This window comes from Gracilinanus agilis, chromosome 4 (genome assembly GCF_016433145.1).
Source record: "Gracilinanus agilis isolate LMUSP501 chromosome 4, AgileGrace, whole genome shotgun sequence".
NCBI classification, from domain to species: domain Eukaryota; kingdom Metazoa; phylum Chordata; class Mammalia; order Didelphimorphia; family Didelphidae; genus Gracilinanus; species Gracilinanus agilis.
Genome location: NC_058133.1, coordinates 424,065,505 through 424,085,748, shown reverse-complemented (window position 1 = coordinate 424,085,748; position 20,244 = coordinate 424,065,505). Strand labels below are relative to the sequence as shown.

At 38.3% G+C, this 20,244-nt stretch overlaps 1 protein-coding gene and 1 pseudogene across 1 annotated transcript; both read left to right on the top strand.

The window, feature by feature from the left end:
- Positions 1-956: 956 nt before the first annotated feature.
- LOC123246659 lies at positions 957-1,939 on the top strand (annotated as a pseudogene).
- A 4,692-nt stretch (positions 1,940-6,631) lies between these two features.
- Positions 6,632-13,607, top strand: LOC123246658 (mas-related G-protein coupled receptor member H-like). The gene is made up of 2 exons (XM_044675474.1): positions 6,632-6,669; positions 12,622-13,607. Exon 2 carries the CDS (start codon positions 12,654-12,656, stop codon positions 13,605-13,607), a length of 954 nt encoding a protein of 317 aa, XP_044531409.1. The 5' UTR covers positions 6,632-6,669; positions 12,622-12,653.
- The last annotated feature ends 6,637 nt before the right edge of the window (positions 13,608-20,244 follow it).

The window sequence follows — 20,244 nt, the reverse complement described above, 5'->3', positions numbered from 1 at the left end:
AGCTGGGTGGCTCGGTGGATTGAGAGCCAAGCCTAAAGATGGGAGGTCCTGGGTTCAAGTCTGGTCTCCGACATTTCCTAGCTATGTGACCCTGGACAAGTCACTTAACCCCCATTGCCTAGCCTTTACCACTTTTCTGCCTTGGAACCAATACACAGTATTTATTCTAAGACAGAAGGAAAGGGTTTTAGGTAAAAAAATAATAATAATACAATAAAATTGGGAAGGAGAATAAGATTCTCCTAGAAGGAAAAGATCCCCACCAATTTTGTAACCAATAATGGTATACTCTGAAATGGTAAAGAGTTTCAAGGGCACAATGTTGAGATGTTTCTTCTGTCCAATTTTCTCTGAGGCATCTCTGGTAGTAGGGATAGAAAGAAGAAATGTCAGGAGCATGGCTTGCTATTGGAGTATAGCTGTCTTGCCGAAACAGACTGAAAGATCAGTTAAGATGTTGTAACGTAGCGGAAAGAAACCTGACCTTAGTTAACAAAAGCTCCGGCTAAGACTTACCTCTGCCATTAGTGTATCTTCAGAAAAGTAAGTTAATTTCTCTGGGCCTCAGTCTTCTTAGTTGGAAAAAGGGAAAGGTTTTGGTTATGTGATAGCACTTTATATGCATTATCCCATTTCATCCTCAAAACTACATTGTGAAAATAAGGGCTACGTGGCATTATTTTTTCCATTTTATAAATGAGAAAACTGAGGCTAGAAGAGGTTAACAAGTTGCTCAGGATTATTTAGCAGAAAATGTCAGGTAGAATTTAAATCAAGCCCCTACTAACTGGAGGTCTAACACTAATTATTACACCATGTCTCTCATAAATAGTCTCTAAGTTTCCTTCAGGCTCTAAATTCTATGAATCTATTTCCCTCCCAAAATTAAATAGCATCTGTAGACATTATTTTCCACCTCTGCTGACAGGTTTAAGGAAAAGATTGATTTCTAGATAATGGAGCAGCCTCCAACCACCATAAGTTCTCTAGAGTCCATGCCAGATGCCCAGATCCAGGTGAATGGGTCCTTCTTGAAATCGTCATCAACAGAAGATGTCTTAACCTATGTTTCCCTGCTTATCTCCATATTGGGAACAATTGGACTTATCATCTGGCATCTCATCTTCCACCTCAAGAACTCCTTTACTACCTACATCCTACATCTCTCAATTGCTGACTTAATTTTCCTGCTTTGTACTTCTATCAATACAATAGTTCCTATGGTTTATTCCAAGAAGAACTTAACCAAATTACAATTATTTGACTCTTATCTTCTGTGTGCTGATTTTATTTGGCCACAACACTTCTACCTCCTGACAGCCATCGGTGTAAAGAGGTGTCTTTCAGTCCTTTACCCCATCTGGTACCAATGCCAATGCCCAAAGAACCAGTCCACTGTGTTTGCACAATTTTGGGGGCACTCTCTATTTTGTGACCTGGTTAGGTTTTTTTTTTCTGTTTTCAGGGTACACATTCCAAATTCCCCTTTAGACCATGTGGTGTTGTGGAAATATTTTTGCTTATCTTGAACTTTCTTGTGTTTGCTCCTCTCTTGGTCATCTCCAGCTTGACCCTCTTCATCAAGGTCTTCTGTAATATGAAGATTGGCCAACCAGCCAAACTTTACATCATCATCATAACCACACTCATCCTGTTCCTTCTCTTTGCCATGCCTTGGAGAGTCTTGCTGATGTTCTTGGACTTCCAGGATGAAAGCAATGAATTTCTGTCGATATTTCTATATTTGAATTTATCATCTTGTATCAATAGTACCATCGATCCAATTGTCTATTTGGTGATTGGCCGGTTCAGGGGGCAAAGAACCAAGAAGGCTTTGAAAGACTCATTGCAAAGGGTCTTTGAGGATAAGCCATGCTCCTGTGAGAGAGAGAAGTGTAGGCACTCTAAATTCAGTGTCATCCAATGGGGGCATCATTAAAGAAACAAGCCACACTCTGAAAATAAATTCTCAGTTAGTATAAAATAGATTACTGCCTACCAAGCTCATAAAGTGGTTTCTTCGAAACACTTACAAAAGTGATTTTCCTTGAACACAGACATGACTGGTCACTCTCCTATTCAATAAATTCCGATGGCTCTATCACCTCTAGGATCATAGAAATACAAACTCCACAGTCTAGCTTTGAAAGCTCTTAACCACCTGACTGAAGCTTATTTTTCCAAACTTATTACATATTACTCTCTTCCAGCATTCTGTGATCCAGCTAAATTTGCCTTCACTTTGTTCCTCACACTGGAACCTTTACCCAGATATCTCTGTGACTTTGCAGCAGCCAGCCCCCATTTCTGGAATACATTCCTTTTCACCTTTGCCTCATAGAATCCCTTTCTTCTTTCAAGGCCCAGCGTAAGCACCGTCTTCTTCTATAAGAAGTCTTTCCTGATTCCCCTCCCTACTCCCTGGCTGCTAGTGCCTTCTCTCCCAAAATATCTTGCATACTACTACTTTGCATTTTTGTTTGTACTTATTCCCTTCATGTTTATCCTATAGAGTAGAAATGGATAGATTCTGCCTCTTGATTTCATTGGTGTAAAGAATTTTGGGTCAGGAAATCCCCTCTACCAAAGCGATTAATTAAATTAAAACAGAAGTAAGGATTTTTTGGAAATTAATGGGGACAAAAGAAAGAGAGCACATGACATTTTTTAATATGCACAGAAGAGAACATAAGGAAATGTGGAAGGAAACACAAACAGGATAGTTTTGAGAGTGACACAGAATTTATCATATACTTTAAAAAAAAGCAGCAGTGTGAAATGGAGAGTTTCCCAAAAGATCCTCATTTATTTTCTGCTATATGTATGGAAATGTTCTTTTTTGCTTAGTGTTTAAGTTCAGAATTTTAAGAATATTTTTTAAAGAGTCGAAGGTCATTAGAAAAGGAGTCTGACCCTCTTCCGAATGGTCAGGCTCTCCTGGAACTGATTCTGATCTGGACTATATGCCTGGGCCCAGTGAAAGGACTGCTTTATAGTGGATAGTGTCCTGGTCTTGCCCTGCATTGTTTTAGTATTTGATATTTATGTTTATGTACATAAAGATATATATATATATACACACACATATATGTATATATATTGATATAAAATACTGCTGCCTTTAATACGTGAGCAGTTTGGTTGCAAAAAGGAGTAGATATTGTACTTTTGCATAAATAAAAAGACTTAAATCAGTTTGTAAAGAATATAAGGTAGAGGCAACTGAGTGGTTTAGTGGATAGAGAAACAGACCTGGAGACAGGAGGTCCTGGGTTCAACTCTGGCTGTGTGACAGGTAAGTTATTTAACCCTCATTGCCTAGCCCTTACAGCTCTTCTGCCTTGGAACCAATATACAGTATTGTTTATAAGGCGGAAGGTAAGAGTAAAAAAAAAAAAAAGAATATAAGGTGATGCCTCTTTCACATCAACAGTTTGGTGTCTGAAGGAGACAGAGAAGGAGCTTATTAAAATATTAAAAAATGAAAGTGTGAAGAAATGCAGTTTTCAGAGACGTGTTAAAAGCACGAATTTGAAGACTAAGAAGCTTTTCCCTTTTGTTGCTCAGAACCAGAGTGCCAAGCTATTTCCTGGACATCTCCACATTCTGTTACTACTTACTATCACAAACCTCTTATATTATCCAGTTCTATTTTCCGTTCTGTCTTCTTCCATTATTATATAAACTCTCTGAGGATAGGAACTGCCTTCCTTGTTGGTATTTTTTCCCCAGCACTTAGAAGTATCTGTATATAATAATATCTTAATAAATTATCTATCCACTATGGGAGTAGAAACACAGAAGAAAAACGTATGATCGATCACATGGTTCGAATGGGGATATGATTGGGGTTTGGGCTTTAAAAGATCACTCTATTGCAAATAGGAATAATATGGAAATAGGCTTTGAACAATGATACACATATAACCCAGTGGAATTGTTTGTCAGCTCTGGGAGGGGGGAGGTAAGAGGGGAAGGAGAGAACATGAGTCATGTAACCATGGAAAAATATTCTAAATAAATTAATTAAATTTTAAAAATTAAAATAAATTAAAATAAAATGAGGGAAATTGAACTAAATAGCTTCTGAATTCCCTTCCAGCTGTAAAAATAAATAAATGAATGAATGAATGAATGAATGAATGAATAAATAAATGATCTATATACTCCTTTACCTATCAATCTTATTTATCTATCTATCTTTCTATCTATCTTCTTATCTACCTGTCAACTTATCTATCTGTTTGTCCATCCATCCATCCACTCATCTATCTACCTACCTATCTACAACCTGTCCACTGACCTACTTATTTGTCTATCTACCAAGCTGCCTGTCTACCTAGCTACCTTTTTAGCTTTCTTCCTGTCTGATTACCTATCTGTCTACATACCTATCTAGCTATCTACAATTCTATTTGTCTACTTAGCAATTTATTTGTCTGTCTGTCTAGCTAGCTAGCTGTCTACCTACCAATCTATCTCTCTATCTACCTATTTATTTGTCTGTCTATCTACCTATCTACCTTTTCAACTTTCTTCCTGTCTCTCTGCCTGTCTGTCCACCTACCTATCTAGCTATCTACCAGTCTATTTGTCTTCTTAGCTATTTATTTGTCTGTCTATCTATCTACCAATCCGTCTGTCTACCTATCTACCTTTTTAGCTTTCTTCCTGTCTGATTATCTATCTGTCTATCTACCTACCTAGCTAGCTATCAATCTATTTGACTACTTAGCTATTTATTTGTCTGGCTGGCTGACTAGCTACCTGTCTGTGTGCCTACCTATTTATTTGTCTGTCTGTCTATCTACCTACCTACCTTTTTTAGCTATCTTCCTGTCTGATTACCTATCTCCCAAACTATCTGTCTATCCATTTATCTATTTACCAGCCTATCTACTTACCTATTTATCTGTCTCTCTAGCTATAAGTCTGTCTCTCTATTTACCTTCCTATTTGCCCATCTACCACTATCAGACTAATTCTTTTCAGGGAGATGGAAGAGGGGCATGTCTTATGATTTCACCGATATAAGGAACACCAATTCTAAATTATTCGTCATATAGAGGGGCTCTTTTTCTCTGCAAATTAAAGCCTTGTACTATTTATTACCTGAGACACTGAGAAGTTAATCACTTTCTGGAGAAAAGCACACAACTGACATGTTGGAGGTTCAGGCCTTGAGCCCAGGCTTTTCTGACCCCGGGATCAGCTTTCTGTCCACTATAGGCTGCTTCTCAGACCTCTTCATTAGACAGTTAAGAAGACAGGTCAAGGGGTTAAATGTCTTAGCCATGGTCACACGGCTAGTAGATAGTTTCTCAGTCCCTCAACTCCTTCATGGATTCTTTCCCTTTGAAGAGACCTAGCATGGGACTGAAGAAAATTGGGTCTGAGCCAGGTGAGAAGGACTCTCTGTCTTGGGACAGAATAAAGGACAGGAGGAGAGGGAGAAGGAAGAGCACACAGTAACTAAAATGCCCTGGCGTCTCAACTGTACCAATGAATTGGAGCTGGAATTAAAGAGATAGCACGGTATTCTGAAAAGTACAATAGACTTACCATCAGGAATGCCTGGGTTCAAATCCCATTTCTGATCCCTTTTGGTGTATCATCATGGGGAGTCGTATTTCTCTGGGCCTCAGTCTCTTCATCTGTAAAGCTGAGAGAATGTCTATAAATACACTTTTCTGGCCTTGAAGCATCATACAAATGTGAGCAATTATTACAGAAGTCAGAAGACTTGGGTTTAATTCAGTAATTCTGCCACCAACTAGCTATCTAACCTTCTCTGAGCCTACCTGTGCCTCAGGCTCTTTACCTGCAAAAGGAAGGAGCTGGATTAGGTGATCTCTCTGGTCCTTTGCAGCTCAGTATCTCTGACTTTGTGAACTTGAGACGATAGCCCCTGCCTCCCAGAGTAGCTGGGAGGCTCAAATAAGTCAACATGTGCAAAGCAGTTAGCAAACTTTAAGGTGCTATTGAAATTATATAGAGAGAAAGCTACAGCTATTATTCTTTATTATTGGGGGATAAAATATCTTAGGTTGTCACTGCTAGAGAACTGGCATTTGGTTGGTTGGTTTCACTCAAATTGAGCCATCCTAGCATTTCAGAGTAATTCTTCTTCTTCAGAGTAATTCAGAGTAAAAGCCACTCTTTGTCTTGCTTGCTTATACTGACTTTTTTTCAAAGCTGTGATATACCACTGTGGGTGGGGATGGGGGTGGGACAGAAGGAAGCGGGGGAAATAAAGTGATGCCACCTTCTACCCCATGAGCAGCTGTGTCCAGTCCAAAGTCCTCTGATGTCCGGAAAAGCATAGACCACTAGAATTTCAGCTGCAAAGGAGATTTTAAATCTCACTGGACATAGACTCAAGGATTGTTGCCAGATTGCTATTAGCCCAGAAAGACCTCAATAATCTTTCTTAGTTGTTCCGTTTTAAGATCTTCATTCCACATACAACAAAAAGATCCCGTTAGTTCTATCAGGTGCACTTTGGGGTGACATTGTCTGAGGAGTAGATGAGCACCTGGAGCCCCATAAAAACCATCCTTCTAAAATTGGCAATTGCTCAGTTACACTGACTTCTCCCCAAAGAAGCTGTCTGCAGAGAGGAAAGCCATTGGTCCGAGGATAACTCAAGACTGGACAGGATTCTTAACAGTAAGTTCACATTCAATTCATCGCTGTATCAGAGCTAGAAGGGACCTGAGATCTCCCTCTAAATTTACTCAGAGGAATGAAGAGAGGGTAGGAGAAGGGAATTAGTGAGGGTAGGTATGTGCTTAAAGTGTTTTACCCAGCCAATGTCAAGGAAAGAAAGAACTAGCATATGAGCCTGGTCTCTTAGTTCTCATACTAAGGCTTTCACTTTTCCCCTATGGAAATACTCTTTAGTGAATTTAGCTTCTTTAGTGTGCTGTCTTTTTTTTTTTTTAAACTCTTACCTTCTGTCTTCAAATTGAAATTAAATATCATTCCAAGGCAGAAGAGCAGTAAAGGCAAGGCAGTTGAAGTAAGGTGACTTGCCCAGGATCACACAGCTAGGAAGTGTCTGAGGCTGGATTTGAATCCATGACCTCCCGCCTCCAGATCAGGCTCTACTGAGCCACCTGGTTGCCCCTAGTGCACTGTCAATTGGCATCTTGAGCTTGTTCATGTGTTTCAACTTCCTAGGATATGGATAGGGTGTCAATTATTTCCCTTTTCCTGCCTATAAGTTCTTTTTTTTTTCAAGATTCTGAGACTCCGCCAACTCTCTAATGTTTAGCTACTAAGTTAGAAAAGAATTAAAGTCTGCTTCAGGTCTGCTTCTACTGATGATTTCACAGGTCCTTGATGGGTTGACATATTATTTTAATTTAATTTCTCATTTTTTTTTTCATTTTCCTCTGATATAACTGATATTGTTGCCCTTTGAAGGATCCTCCTACTACACACTATCAGTTCATTCAGTTTGGGGTACCCACGTCACCTCTTCAGTCAATAAACATCTATGAAGTCAGGTATCGTGCCAAGTATCGGGCATACAACGAAAAGCAAAAGATAGTTTCTATCCTCAAAATTCTTAAGGAAACACCATTTCCCGTAAAGCCTTAGTGTTTCATAAATATCCATTTGGGATTTGTACTCCAAGTAAATCACGGCAGACAAATATCAACATATTGATTACAGTGGCAAAACTTGTAAGGGCATAAGAAAATGTGTTTCGCTATTAGATTCCTGCTACACTAACAGAGCTTTGCATGTAGCAGGAATTAATTGAACGCTGGTTGATTGATTAAATTGACCACTGACACTGGATGGTGATAGCTATAAACGGAGGTCTGTTAAGGTACCTAGCAGGAAAACCAGCAACAACAATTCAAAGTTCTCTGTGCTTTTGTACTCCACATCTCTGCCTACCGAAATCTCTGCCTTCAAAGCACTAGTTTTTGCAATTAATTGTGCTTTTGTACTCTCTTCTATTGTCAAATTTTCTTTCAAAATCCTTTATTTGCCTTGTCCTGAGATTTTATCACTTGACAATATCTATGGAATCATAGAAAATCAATCTGGAAGGGACTTTAGATACTATTTACTTCAACTCCTTAATTTTACAAATTTGGAAATGGAGACCCAGGGAAGTAAAAGGGCTTAACCCCAAGTCAAAGGTATCCCAGATGCTTTCAGATTTCATGGTTAGAATTAGAGATCCTTAATTTGCTGATGTATTCATTTCATTTTTTATTTTTCAGTTTCTTATTGTTCTGTGAGTATCCTCTTACTCAATACATACCTTCAGTCTATTTCATCTGGGGCAAGTCATAAGTCGTCCTCCTTTTTAAATTTTCTTTAAATGAATTCTTACCTTTTTTTTTTTTTAAAAACCCTTACCTTCCATCTGGGAGTCAATATTGTGTATTGGCTCCAAGGCAGAAAAGTGGTAAGGGTAGATAGTAGGGGTCAAGTGACTTGCCCAGGTTCACACAGCTGGGAAGTGTCTGAGGCCAAATTTGAATCTAGGACCTCTTGTCTCTAGGCCTGGCTCTCAATCCACTGAGCTACCCAGCTTCCCCCACTTACCTTCTATCTTAAAATTGTTACTAACTGTAGGCTCCAAGGCAGAAGAGTGGTAAGGGCTAGGTAGTTGGAGTCAAGTGACTTGTCTAGGGTCACACAGCTAGAAAGTGTCTGAGGTCAGATTTGAAACCAGGACCTCCTGTCTCTATCCACTGAGCCACCTACCTGTCCCATAAGTAGCCTTCTTAAAAATATTTTATTTCAAGCAGAACCAGGAGAACATTGTACACAGTAACAGTAATATTGTAGAATGATCAACTGTGAAAGACTAAGTTGCTGTCAGCAATCCAATGCTCTGGGACAATTCTGAAGGTCTTAGGACAAAGAATGCCCTCCACCTCCAGAGAAACAACTGTTGGAGTCAGATGCAGATCAAAGCAAACGATTTTTCACTTTAGTTTATTTGGGTTTTTATTTGGGGGTTTTGTTTTATATGATTATTCTTTTACAAAAATGAACAATATAGAAATATGTTTTGCTTGATTAATACATGTATAACCCAGATCAAATTGCTTAACATCCCCAGGAAGGGAGAGGGAAAGAATGGAGGGAGACAATTTGGAACAGATAATTTCAGAAAACTTAAATAGAAAATTATTATTACATATAATTGGCAAAATAAAATATCTTTACCCAAAAAATGAAAGCAAATCTCTTATCAAAGTAAATCAGTAACAAATGAACTTTGAATACTTTTTTTAGCCTAAGGAATGGAGCTAGCTCAAAGTGGTTTATAAAAGTCAATTATTACATTTTCAGTGAGACCTTTATATCAGAAATTGGCAAATCCTACAAAGCTGGGCATGATTTATAGTCTTGTTAAGATTTATAGTCTTGTTAAAAAGTGATGAAAATGTAAATAATAAGATTAAACTTTAGAAGGTATCTTTAAAAAAAAAAAAGAAGGATATTTTCTTTCCAGAGACAGCTAGGTGGCACAGTGGATAGAGTGCCTGGAGTCACGAGGACCTGGGTTCAAATGTGGCCTCAGACAATTCCCAACTATTTGAGCCTGGGCAAATCACTTAACCCTATTTGCCTAGACCTTTTCCTTCTGCCAGAGTTGTTTCTAAGACTGAAAGTAAGGGTCTAAAAAAAATAAGAAAGAAAGAATATTTTGTTTTCCATAAAGCCTTCGCCTTTTTAAAATATCCATTTGGCGAGAGGTTGTTGTGCCTCAAGAAAATATAATAAATATAAACATGTTGAATCCAATATCAATGTTTAAAAAACCACAAGAAAATGTGTTATAATTAGAATCCCCAGTGAGTTGACTAATAATTGTTTAAATCTACAGAAATAGTGTTTGAAATTATAGAAAAACTATAGTCTTGGTAAGATTCATAGAAGAAAAAAAACCCTGAAAAATCTTTAATTATCCTTCTATGTTCACTTCTGTGTGTCAAAGCTTTTCTCCCTCTTTTTTCTTTTAAACTCTTACCTTCTATCTTAGAATCAATACTGTATATTGGCTCTAAGGCTCTTAAGGGCTAGGCAGTCGGGGTTAAGTGACTTGCCCAGGGACACACAGCCAGGAAGTGTCTGAGGTCAAATTTGAGCCCAGGATCTGCCATCTCTAGGTCTGGCTCTCAATCCACTGAGTCACCCAGCTGCCCCCTTTTCCCCTCTTTTTAAAAAGAATTCTTTCTGCCTTTCTCTTAAATATTGCCACTTTAATATAATTATGAGATCATAGGAATTAGGGCTAGAAAAGCCCTCAGATGATAGTAATTTGATTCCCTAATTTAGATATTTAAAGAAGAAAGATACAGTCACTTGTCTAAGGCCTCATGGTAATAAAGCTCTACTTGTCTAGTTTTGAAACAGGAAGCCTTTGTGAGAAACAAAATTTTTTCAAGAAGGCTGTTCATGTCTTGCCCCAAATGAAAGTGATAATGAGCATATACGAAGTAAGAGGAGACTTTACAGAGTAAAAAATGGGCTCAATGCAACCTATAAAAATGAGACTTATCAAAATATTTCTTCCTTTACTAAAGGTCTTGCTGGAAGGCAGAAATCCTCCTTTTACAACCTTAGTTTGATTCGAATTGACCAATTGTCTTTCCTACTTGTACCATAATAATAATGTCTCTAAGCCTCAGTTTCCTCATTTGTCAAACAAAGGAGTTGCACTGGATGACCTCTGACATCTTTAACACTCCGATCCTATAAAGATAATTGTGTGGAACTAGAAAAGCAAAGGGGCAGCTCATTGGTACAGCAGATAAGGAATTGGGTGCTGAGTCTGGAGTCAGGAAGACTTCATCTTCCTCGGTTCAAATCTGGTCTCAGACATTCACTAGCTGTCTAGTAAGTGGGCAAATCACTTAATCCTGTTTCCCTCAGTTTCCTCATCTGTAAAATGAGCTGGAGAAAGAAATGGCAAGCTATTCTAATATCCCTGTTAAGAAAACCCAAAATGAGGTCATGAAGGGTCAGACATGACTGAAAAAGACTGAACAGTAACAAAATGCTTCTCCCTCGAGGAAAAGTATAATCATTAGTTTCCTAGACCAGGTCCTAAACACATACATTATATGATCTTGAAACCTAACAACAAGTTTTCATTAGAAAAATTAATTCAGAATTCTAACTTTGGATGCTAGAAGCATATCTTCCTCCTCCCCCTCATGACCCAACTGCAGGTCCAGTAGAAGAAGTCGATTTATTCTCCATCCCTTTGCTTCTGGATCCTTGGAACGGAGACTTACCCAGCTCCAACCTATTGTCTGGGACCGTGATATAGCAAGGGGAAAAACTGAAAGGGTTGAAAAAGGCAGAGACGAACCCTGCCTGGAGGTTGATTTTTCTGGAGTGAAGACAAAGTTGGGGATATGTGAGGGATGGAGTTGGAGATTGTAGTTGGGAGTAAAGATGAGGATGCCAGATGAGCCAGGAATATACAGAGGAAAGTAATAGGGAGGATCATAGCTGGGGTGCCACTGAGGCTTCTCCTTCCCAATCCCCCTTTAAAAATCTTTTCTCCTTACCCTCTTCCTTTCTCACTTCCTTCACTTCTTTAACATGGCCATCTTTTTTTCTATAAAATTCCTGGAATTGTTCAGTCTCCTTTCCTTTCCATCCCAACTAAGCCAATGTCTCTCTTCTCTACTGCAGAAGAATGAACATATAAATTCAATTCAATACTTATTAAGTCAAAGGTAAGTTTCTTAATATGTCCACCTGAGGAAAACATAAGGATGAAGTCAGGCACAGACCCTGACCTCAAAAAACTTGCAATCTCTTTGGGGAATGTAGTCCATTTTCTTGTCCCTATTTCTGTCAAGATTTGGAGAGTCTTACTGAGGTTATTTGACTTCCAAGATGAAAACTTCCAATATGAGTTTTGGGGCAGTATTATTTATAAATATTTTAATTTATGCTCTTGTATTAATGGTGCCATTAACCCAATTCTCTATTTGGTGGTTGATTGGTTCAAGAGACAGAGAATCAGAAAGTCTTTGAAAGGCACATTGTAAATGATCTTTGAGTATAACCCGTGACCACGTGTGAAATAAAACCCTGGATAGTCCAAAATCAGTGCCCTCCTCAGAGGCACCAATAAGTAAACAATCCAGTTGTGCTCTATATCCAACACTAGCAATCTAGAAAATGGATTCTCAGTCAGGGAAGAAAATATTGCTGCCTATCTTGCAGACAATGTTTAAAATTCCCTCGGTACCTCCTGGAGAAACTACAGCCATACAAAAGTATTGTAAATATATGTCCTGATGGGACTATCTTTATTGCTCTTAGTCTATTCCATTCACCACCTTCTAATACTGTCTTCTCTGACAGATACTGGGAAATAATTTTATTCGTTTTCAAAAAGCCCTGAATCTACCATTACCCCCATTTACTGTGCCACACTGCCCCTCAACAATGATTGAACTCCTAGCAAATGCCTGGCATGTAATAGACACTTTAAAATGATTGATGATTGACAGATTGATCTTTAAGGTCCCTTCCAGCTCTAAAGCCAATGAACCTATGATTTAATAATTAAATACCATTGATATCACTCTATATACTCTTTTCTATCTCTGCTGACAGGTGTGATTAGAAGAATTGATGGTTTCTAGATAATGGTGCTATCCTCAACCAGCAGACCATCCATGGAGTCCACAACAGATGCCCAGAGCCATGTGAATGGGTCTTTTTTGAATTCACAATCAACAGAAATGATCTTAGCCTTTGTTTCTCTTTTCATCACCCTGCTGGGAACAGCTGGCAATGGATTTATCATCTGGTTTCTCATCTTTCACTTCAAGAAGAATCCTTTCACTGTTTACATCCTACACCTTTCCATTGCTGACTTGACTTTCCTTCTTTGTGCATTCACTCTCTTAATCGGAATAATGATTAACTACAGTTCTAATAATGTATCATTCAGGATGCAGTTATTTCTGGTCATTTTTGTTGTGCTGGTTCTGTTTGGCTACAATACTGGCCTCTACCTTCTGACAGCTGTCAGTGTAGAGAGGTGTCTTTCAGTCCTTTACCCCATTTGGTACCAATGCCAACGCCCCAAGCATCAATCTGCTGTCGTCTGTACCATGCTGTGGGTACTCTCTGTTTTTGCCACCTTATTAGAAGGCTCTATGTATGTGTGGGAAATAGAATCCTCTTTTAGGTTTCGCATTATTATGCAAATAGTTCTGCTTATCTTGAACTTCCTTGTGTTTGCTCCTCTCATGGTCATCTCCAGCTTGACCCTCTTTATCAAGGTCCTCTGTAACCTGAAGCACCGCCAACCAGTCAGGCTTTACATTATCATCATAACCACAGTCATTCTGTTCCTTCTCTTTGCCATGCCTTGGAGATTCTCAATGATAATGTCTAACTTTGAAGCTATAAACTATGACTCTTTGAGATTTTTATTTCCATATTTTACTATGTTATCTTTTATCAATAGTAGTGTTAACCCAATTGTCTACGTGGTAGTTGGTAGGCTCAGGAGACAGAGAACTAGGAAGTCTCTGAAAGAAACATTGCAAAAGGTCTTTGAGGATAAGTCACACCCAAGAGCGAGATCATAGGATCATAGATTCATTCCAAATTTAGTGTCCCTCCCTGAAAAAATCCTACTCTATTTTATACTACCAACAACTTAAAAAATATATTCCCAACCAGGTTAAGAAAAAAATTTGCTGCCTGTTTGAATAAACAAATTTTTAAATTCTCTTCGCAATTTTTTTAAACTCTTACCTTCTGTCTTAGAATCAATACTGTGTATTGGTTCCAAGACAGAAGAGCAGTAAGGGCTAGGCAATGGGGGTTAAGTGACTTCTCCAGATTTGAACCCAGGACCTTTCATCTCTAGATATGGCTCTCAATTCACTGAGCCATCTAGTTGCCTCCTCCCTTTACATTTTCTTTTTTTTTTTTTAAACCCTTACCTTCCGTTGTGGAGTCAATACTGTGTATTGGCTCCAAGGCAGAAGAGTGGTAAGGGTAGATAATGGGGTCAAGTGACTTGCCCAGGGTCACACAGCCGGGAAGTGATTGAGGCCGGATTTGAACCTAGGACCTCCCGTCTCTAGGCCTGACTCTCAATCCACTGAGCTACCCAGCTGCCCCCTTCCCTTTACATTTTCTAAGGAAGATATCATAAACATATATACTGATGAAGCTGTCTTTAAAGTTCTTAACACATTCTACTTACTTTCTTCTAATCCTATTCTCCATACTAAACCCTGAGAAATAGTTTAATTATTTTCAAAAAGATCTGTCCTGGAAACTTTTTTCTTTCTGTCTCTCCTAGCCCTCATTTCTTTCCTTACTTTAAGTCCCATGTCACCAATTGCCACCTAGACATGTCCACTTGGATTTCCCATAAGCATCTCAAATTTAGCATTGCCAAAAACAGAGATTGCTGTCTTTTCTCTTAAATTCACTATATCCTTTTGCCTTCCAATTTCTGTGAATATCAGCCTTTAAGTCATCCAGGTTCCCAACCTTAAAGAATCTTTCCCTCTTCCAATTTCCTTTTCCTTCTCTTATAGAAAGCAATGTCATATAGCTGATAGGACACTGGACTTAGAATTAGGAAGAGATGGGTTCAAGTCCCACCTTAGACACTTAAGAAACCCTGGGTAACTCCCTTAACTTGTCTGCCTTAAGCTTCTTCATCTATAAAATAAGGTTGGATTTAATGGGCTATACGGTCCTTTAACTAGAAATCTCTAATCTATGTCCTTAACTCTTCATTCTTCACTCTTCTCTTATCCTTAAGTAGAATGTGATCACCTTGTAACCATCTTCCCATTCAGTTAAGTGCCAAATGTTATCAATTTTATTTCTACAATGTCTCTTGTATCTATCCTGTTCTTTCTACTCTTCCACCAACATAGTTCAGGCCTTCTTAAATAGAATATAGCCTTTTAATTGCTCTTCCTGGGGAAAAAATTGCTCTAACTGTGGAAAAATAATCATACAATATTGCTGTTACTGTGTACAATGTTCTCCTGGTTCTGTTCATTTCACTTTGCATCAGCTGATGTAAGTCTTCCTGGGTTTTTCTCAAAGCATCCTGTTCATCATTTATTTTTTTTCCCTTTTTTTTTCAACCAACTCACTTATTTTAGTATTTTTTAATTATATATAGAAACAATTATTTAACAATTGATCTCTATTCTTTTGCAACTCAATTTTGCAACCCAAATTCTCCTTCCCCTCTCTTTCCTCCCCGCTCCCCAGGCAGCAAACAATCTGATACAGATTATTCCAATGTTGTCACACAGTATAAATTTCTCTATTCCTCATGTTGTGAAAGAAGACATATTGCACATATTAAAAAAAACTCATGAAGGAAATAAGGCAAGATATGGCTTGGCTTGATCTGCATTCATGCTCTAACAGTTCCTCCTATGGCTATGAATAGTACTTTTCATTATGAGTCCCTTGGGGTTGTCTTTGCTCCTTGCATTGTTAATAGTTTAGTTCTTCACAGTTGGTCATTTTACAATATTTTCCTTACTGTATATATTCTATTGGTTCTGCTCACTTCACTTTGCTCATTTCACATAAGTCTTTCTAAGTTTTTATGAAATTATGCCACTTGTTATTTCTTATGGTATGATAGTATTTCATTACAACCACATACCACAACTTGTTCAGCCATTCCCCAACTAATACACATCCCTTCAGTTTCTAATTTTTTGTTGCCCCAAAGAAAGCTGCTATAAATATTTTTTTACATGCAGGTCCTTTTCCCTTCTCTATGATCTCTTTGGGATATAAACCTAGGGTCAAAGGTTTTAAGTTTTTAGAGCCCTTTGGGCATAGTTCCAAATTACTCTCCAGAATGGTTTCATCAGTTCATGAGTCCACCAAGAACCAATTAGTGCCCGAAAAAGAGTATATTAATGTCCCGATTTTTCTATCTCCAATATTTGTCATTTTCCTTTTCTGCCATATTAGCCAATCTGGTTAGGTGTGAGGTGATATAGAGATAAATTTCTTAAACAAATAAGGGTTAGAGGCTATCAGAAAAGATAAAATAGGTAAATTCAATTGCATGATATGTAAAGGTTTTATCTAAGCAAAATCAATGCCTCTAGGATAAGAAGGTAAACTATTCATTAGGTAGGAGGTGGGGGCAGAGGAAGTACTTTGCAACAAATATCTGATTTCTTACAAACAAGAAAAGAGGGAATTAATAGGTAAGAAATAAATAGGAAAGACTAAGAGTCATTCCCCATAAAGAAGAAGACGTGTGAGAAAACAAGCACATTGAACTACTATTGGTGAACCTGTAGTATTTATCTACCTATTGGTGAACAAGGTACTTTCCGGAATATTGGTACCATTCTAGAAAGCAATCTGGAATGATATGAAAAAGTTAGCTAAACAGTGACCCAGTTATACCATGGACAGGCCTATCATCCAAAGAGATCAAAGAAAGAAGAAAAGACTTTATGAATGTACAAAAATATTTATAATAACTTTCTTGTGGTAGCAAAAACTGAAAACTTATGGCATACCCATCCATTTGGGAATGACTGAACAAACTGTGGAATGTGAATGGAATGGAATGAGACTTCTGGTGCCAAGATGGCTGAGTAAGGAAGCCATCCTCCTCATCCCTCCCAAATTCCCCTCCAAACAGCAATGATTGTAATGGAATACTATTGTGTCATAACAAATGAGGGAAAAGGTGATTTCAAAGAGACGTGGAAAGACCCATATAAACTAAGGCAGAATAAAGCCAGCAGAACCAAGAGAATAAATTATAGGATGACAACAACGTTGTAAAAACAAACTCTGAAAGCCATTAGATCTCTAATTGATCCAATAAGGATCCATGATCCCAAAGCACTATTGATGAACTATTTACCTCCTGTTCATTTTTACCTACTAATGATGAACTATTTGCCACCTATCAGAGAAATGATGGCCTCAGCTTGCAAAATGAGATATGTTCTCTGGAAAGGAATTTGCCTGACTATACCTGATCATGAACACTTATTACAAGAATTTGGTTTTGGGTTTTTTTTAACAATTTGGAAGGTTCTCTCTGTCACCAAACTCTCTTAGAAACCAATTTTTTTCCTTCAAATAATTATGTTGTTTCCAGCAGCTTTATTATATTTAATTTACTGTTTCATTTTTTCAAGTTCCAATTAGCTGCCCTTGTAGCATCATTATCTATTGTCCTAATGCTTATTTAAGAGAGGCATTACCTCCTTCCCTTAGACTGGAAAAGAACAAAGGAAAAGGCCAGGGACTATGTACTGATTATTGATTAATGGTTAAGAGTTTTAGTAATTACTGTAACCAATTTCTATGGCTTGGGTTGAGATTTGTTTTGTATAGGCTTTAGTAGAAGAGCTTGTAAGAGACTTGACTATGTACCCAACTGTAACTGGTCCTGCCTCTTGAAAGAGATAAGAGTAGATGGAGGATGATTCAACCTGACCAGGAGGTGTTTTCCCCAGCATGGAGTTTTTCTAGGAAGGGGAGGGAGCGTGGAATCTGTCACGGGACTTTCCAGAAGATGTTGACTAACGCTATGTTTTCCCCATTACTATGAATTCTAGAGACTCTTCTTGCCACTCAGCAAAACGGAAGCCCATCCTTCTAATAGAGATCCATCACAATCTTAGTTTAGTTTGCATCACTGGACCCTTTTACTGTTTAAAAAGCTCCTCTGCTTGTAAGATAGATCTTTTGTCACTGAGGGGCCACTGACCTCCATTCTGGATAACTGCTAACCTTGCTAATAAAAAGATAATGGTTGGACTTTTATGCCTCAGTTTCTCTTCACCACAGATTTTTATCACAACAGGACCAAGAGCCTTTCCCCTCAGTGCACTGTCAGAGTCACTAAGACATCCCAAGAGCGACTGAGGCAAAAAAGGAAATAGCTTCAGCTGCCAGACCTCCTGAAAGCCTCTATGGCCAATTAAAGGACCACCATTCCAATTCGGGATCCACCAACTAGAACATGTAACATAATGTCCACACATGCTCTACCATCTCTCAAAGGAACCTCCCTTACATGTCACCATGATTCTCCCGGAAGCAAACTCTCTCCCCTCTCAGCATGGGGAGACACCAGTAGGTGCCAGGCCCCCGTTACACAGGAACAAGTAAGTCACAGTCAAACTTAAGAAAACAAATTGTTTTCAAAAAGTTCATTCGTAGAGAAACCATGTGATACAGTGAAAAGGACACTGGACTTGGTTTCAAAAGACTTCATCTGGAATCTGGGCTCTGCAATTACTCCCTCTGTGGCTCTGGGCAAATTGTTTAAATTCTCTGGGCCCCAAGTTCACTCATCTGTCAAACGAGGGCATTGAACTAGATGGCCTCTGGATCCTTTCCAACTCTAACATTCTATGATCTGATGAAGTCAGTTATTTGGAGCTCAGAAAACATTGTCCCAAAGGAAAAATGTTCCACAAGGTAGTTAGTTTCCCAGGCCAGCTCAAAGAAGCCTATTTAATCCATAAAATAGTTGAACATGGAAATTAATCACCATTTACAACTCAGTCCCAATGGGAAAATGTATTGAAAATGATAACTCTGGATGCTCAAAATGTATTTTTCCCTGGCCCCCTCCTCAAGAATAGAATCTGATATTTATTTCTCACTTGCTGATAAATTATGGAAAAGGAGTCAAAGTTCCAGTCTCTCTATGGAACAAAGGCCATATCACAGGAAGAAATTGAAAGGAGCTTGAGAATCAGTGGCTTTCCAAGAAAATCTCAGGGCTAGGAATTTAGGTGAAGTCTCTGGCATTAAGGAGCAGGTTGTAGGGTCTGGTGGATGTGGAGTTGGGAGGTCTTTAGGAGTGAGAAACTAAGAGGTAGGGTTGGGGAGAAGAGTACTGAACATGCTTCTGCCACCGAACACTTTGGGGTTACTTTCTATTGTTTCTCCTATCGGGGTCCATAAAAGTTCCAACTAATAATCATATAATCAATAAGATTGAGGAATGATTTGTTTATATTACAGACACCAGTCCAGTTTCCCCTCTAATCTCTTTTTGATCCCTTAGTTTCTTTAAATGCATATCCATCCCATTTCCATATCCATCTATCCCATTTCTTCTTTCTTCCCAAGACCACCCCTGTTTCTACTATGGCAGATCCCATTCCCAGCCACTTGAGGGTACAAAAGCAAGGTGAGAAGTTGGGAAGAGGGTATGTGGGTGAAGAGACCTTTCAGAGATGGGTGATATTCCTTAAGGCTTAACAGAAATGGAAAGAGGGAAATGTATCTTCGGTTGCTGTTGTATTTAATTGTAGTGCTAAATAATTCTGTGTAAGCAGGTAACCCAGGATAAGTAGGTACATGTGTGTATATTCTGTTAAGAATTAAAAAACCAAGTGTTGAATGATAGTCAAAGTAGAGAAATGAATGAACTTTGATTCTGCTGACTTGCCAAAGTCCTCTTACCATACCCACTAAATGCCGGGTACCAGGAATTAAAAAACAATCTCTATCCTCAAACTTATAATCTAATAAAGGAGATGAGGAACACAAAGTGCTACTCCACCATTGGAAAAAAAAATTGAGGAAATAGAAGTCACTTTTGGTTGGAGATTATCAAGGAAGTTTCATTGAGAAGAGAGTTGCCCCTAAACTGGACCTTGAAGGCAGAGGAGGATTTCAAACAACAAAAGCATGAAAAAGAATATGATCCAATCATGAGAGAATATCCTACATCAGTAGATAAATGGGGAAAGTGTAGAAGGAAAAAAAGGATCAAGTAGTCTTAGTTTCTCCAGAATATAGTGTCAAGGGAAATAATCCAAGAAAGGCAAAGTAGTTTGAAGTCAGACTCTGAGGGTCCTTATGTACCAGCAAAAGTAAAGAGTTAATTAACAATTTATCCTAAAAGAAATAGGGAGCCATGGAAAATTTTTGAGGTTTAGTGGGGCCATGTAAGAAGCAGCATAGAATACTAAGAAAAGCACTAGATTTGGAGTCAGATGAGGAGTCAAATCCTGCCTCTAAAAGTAATTATATTTAAATAAATAAATAAACAAATAAGCAAATAAATGAATGAATGAACGTATAAAAGTGATTATAAAGGACATTAAGCATATCTCTTACCCTCAAGTCTAAGGTTCCTTCATCTGTAAAATGAGGTACTTGACTAGCGGATCTCTGACTTGACTAGAGGTACCTTCTTGCTCGACATGATGTCATAATTCATTGGCCTAC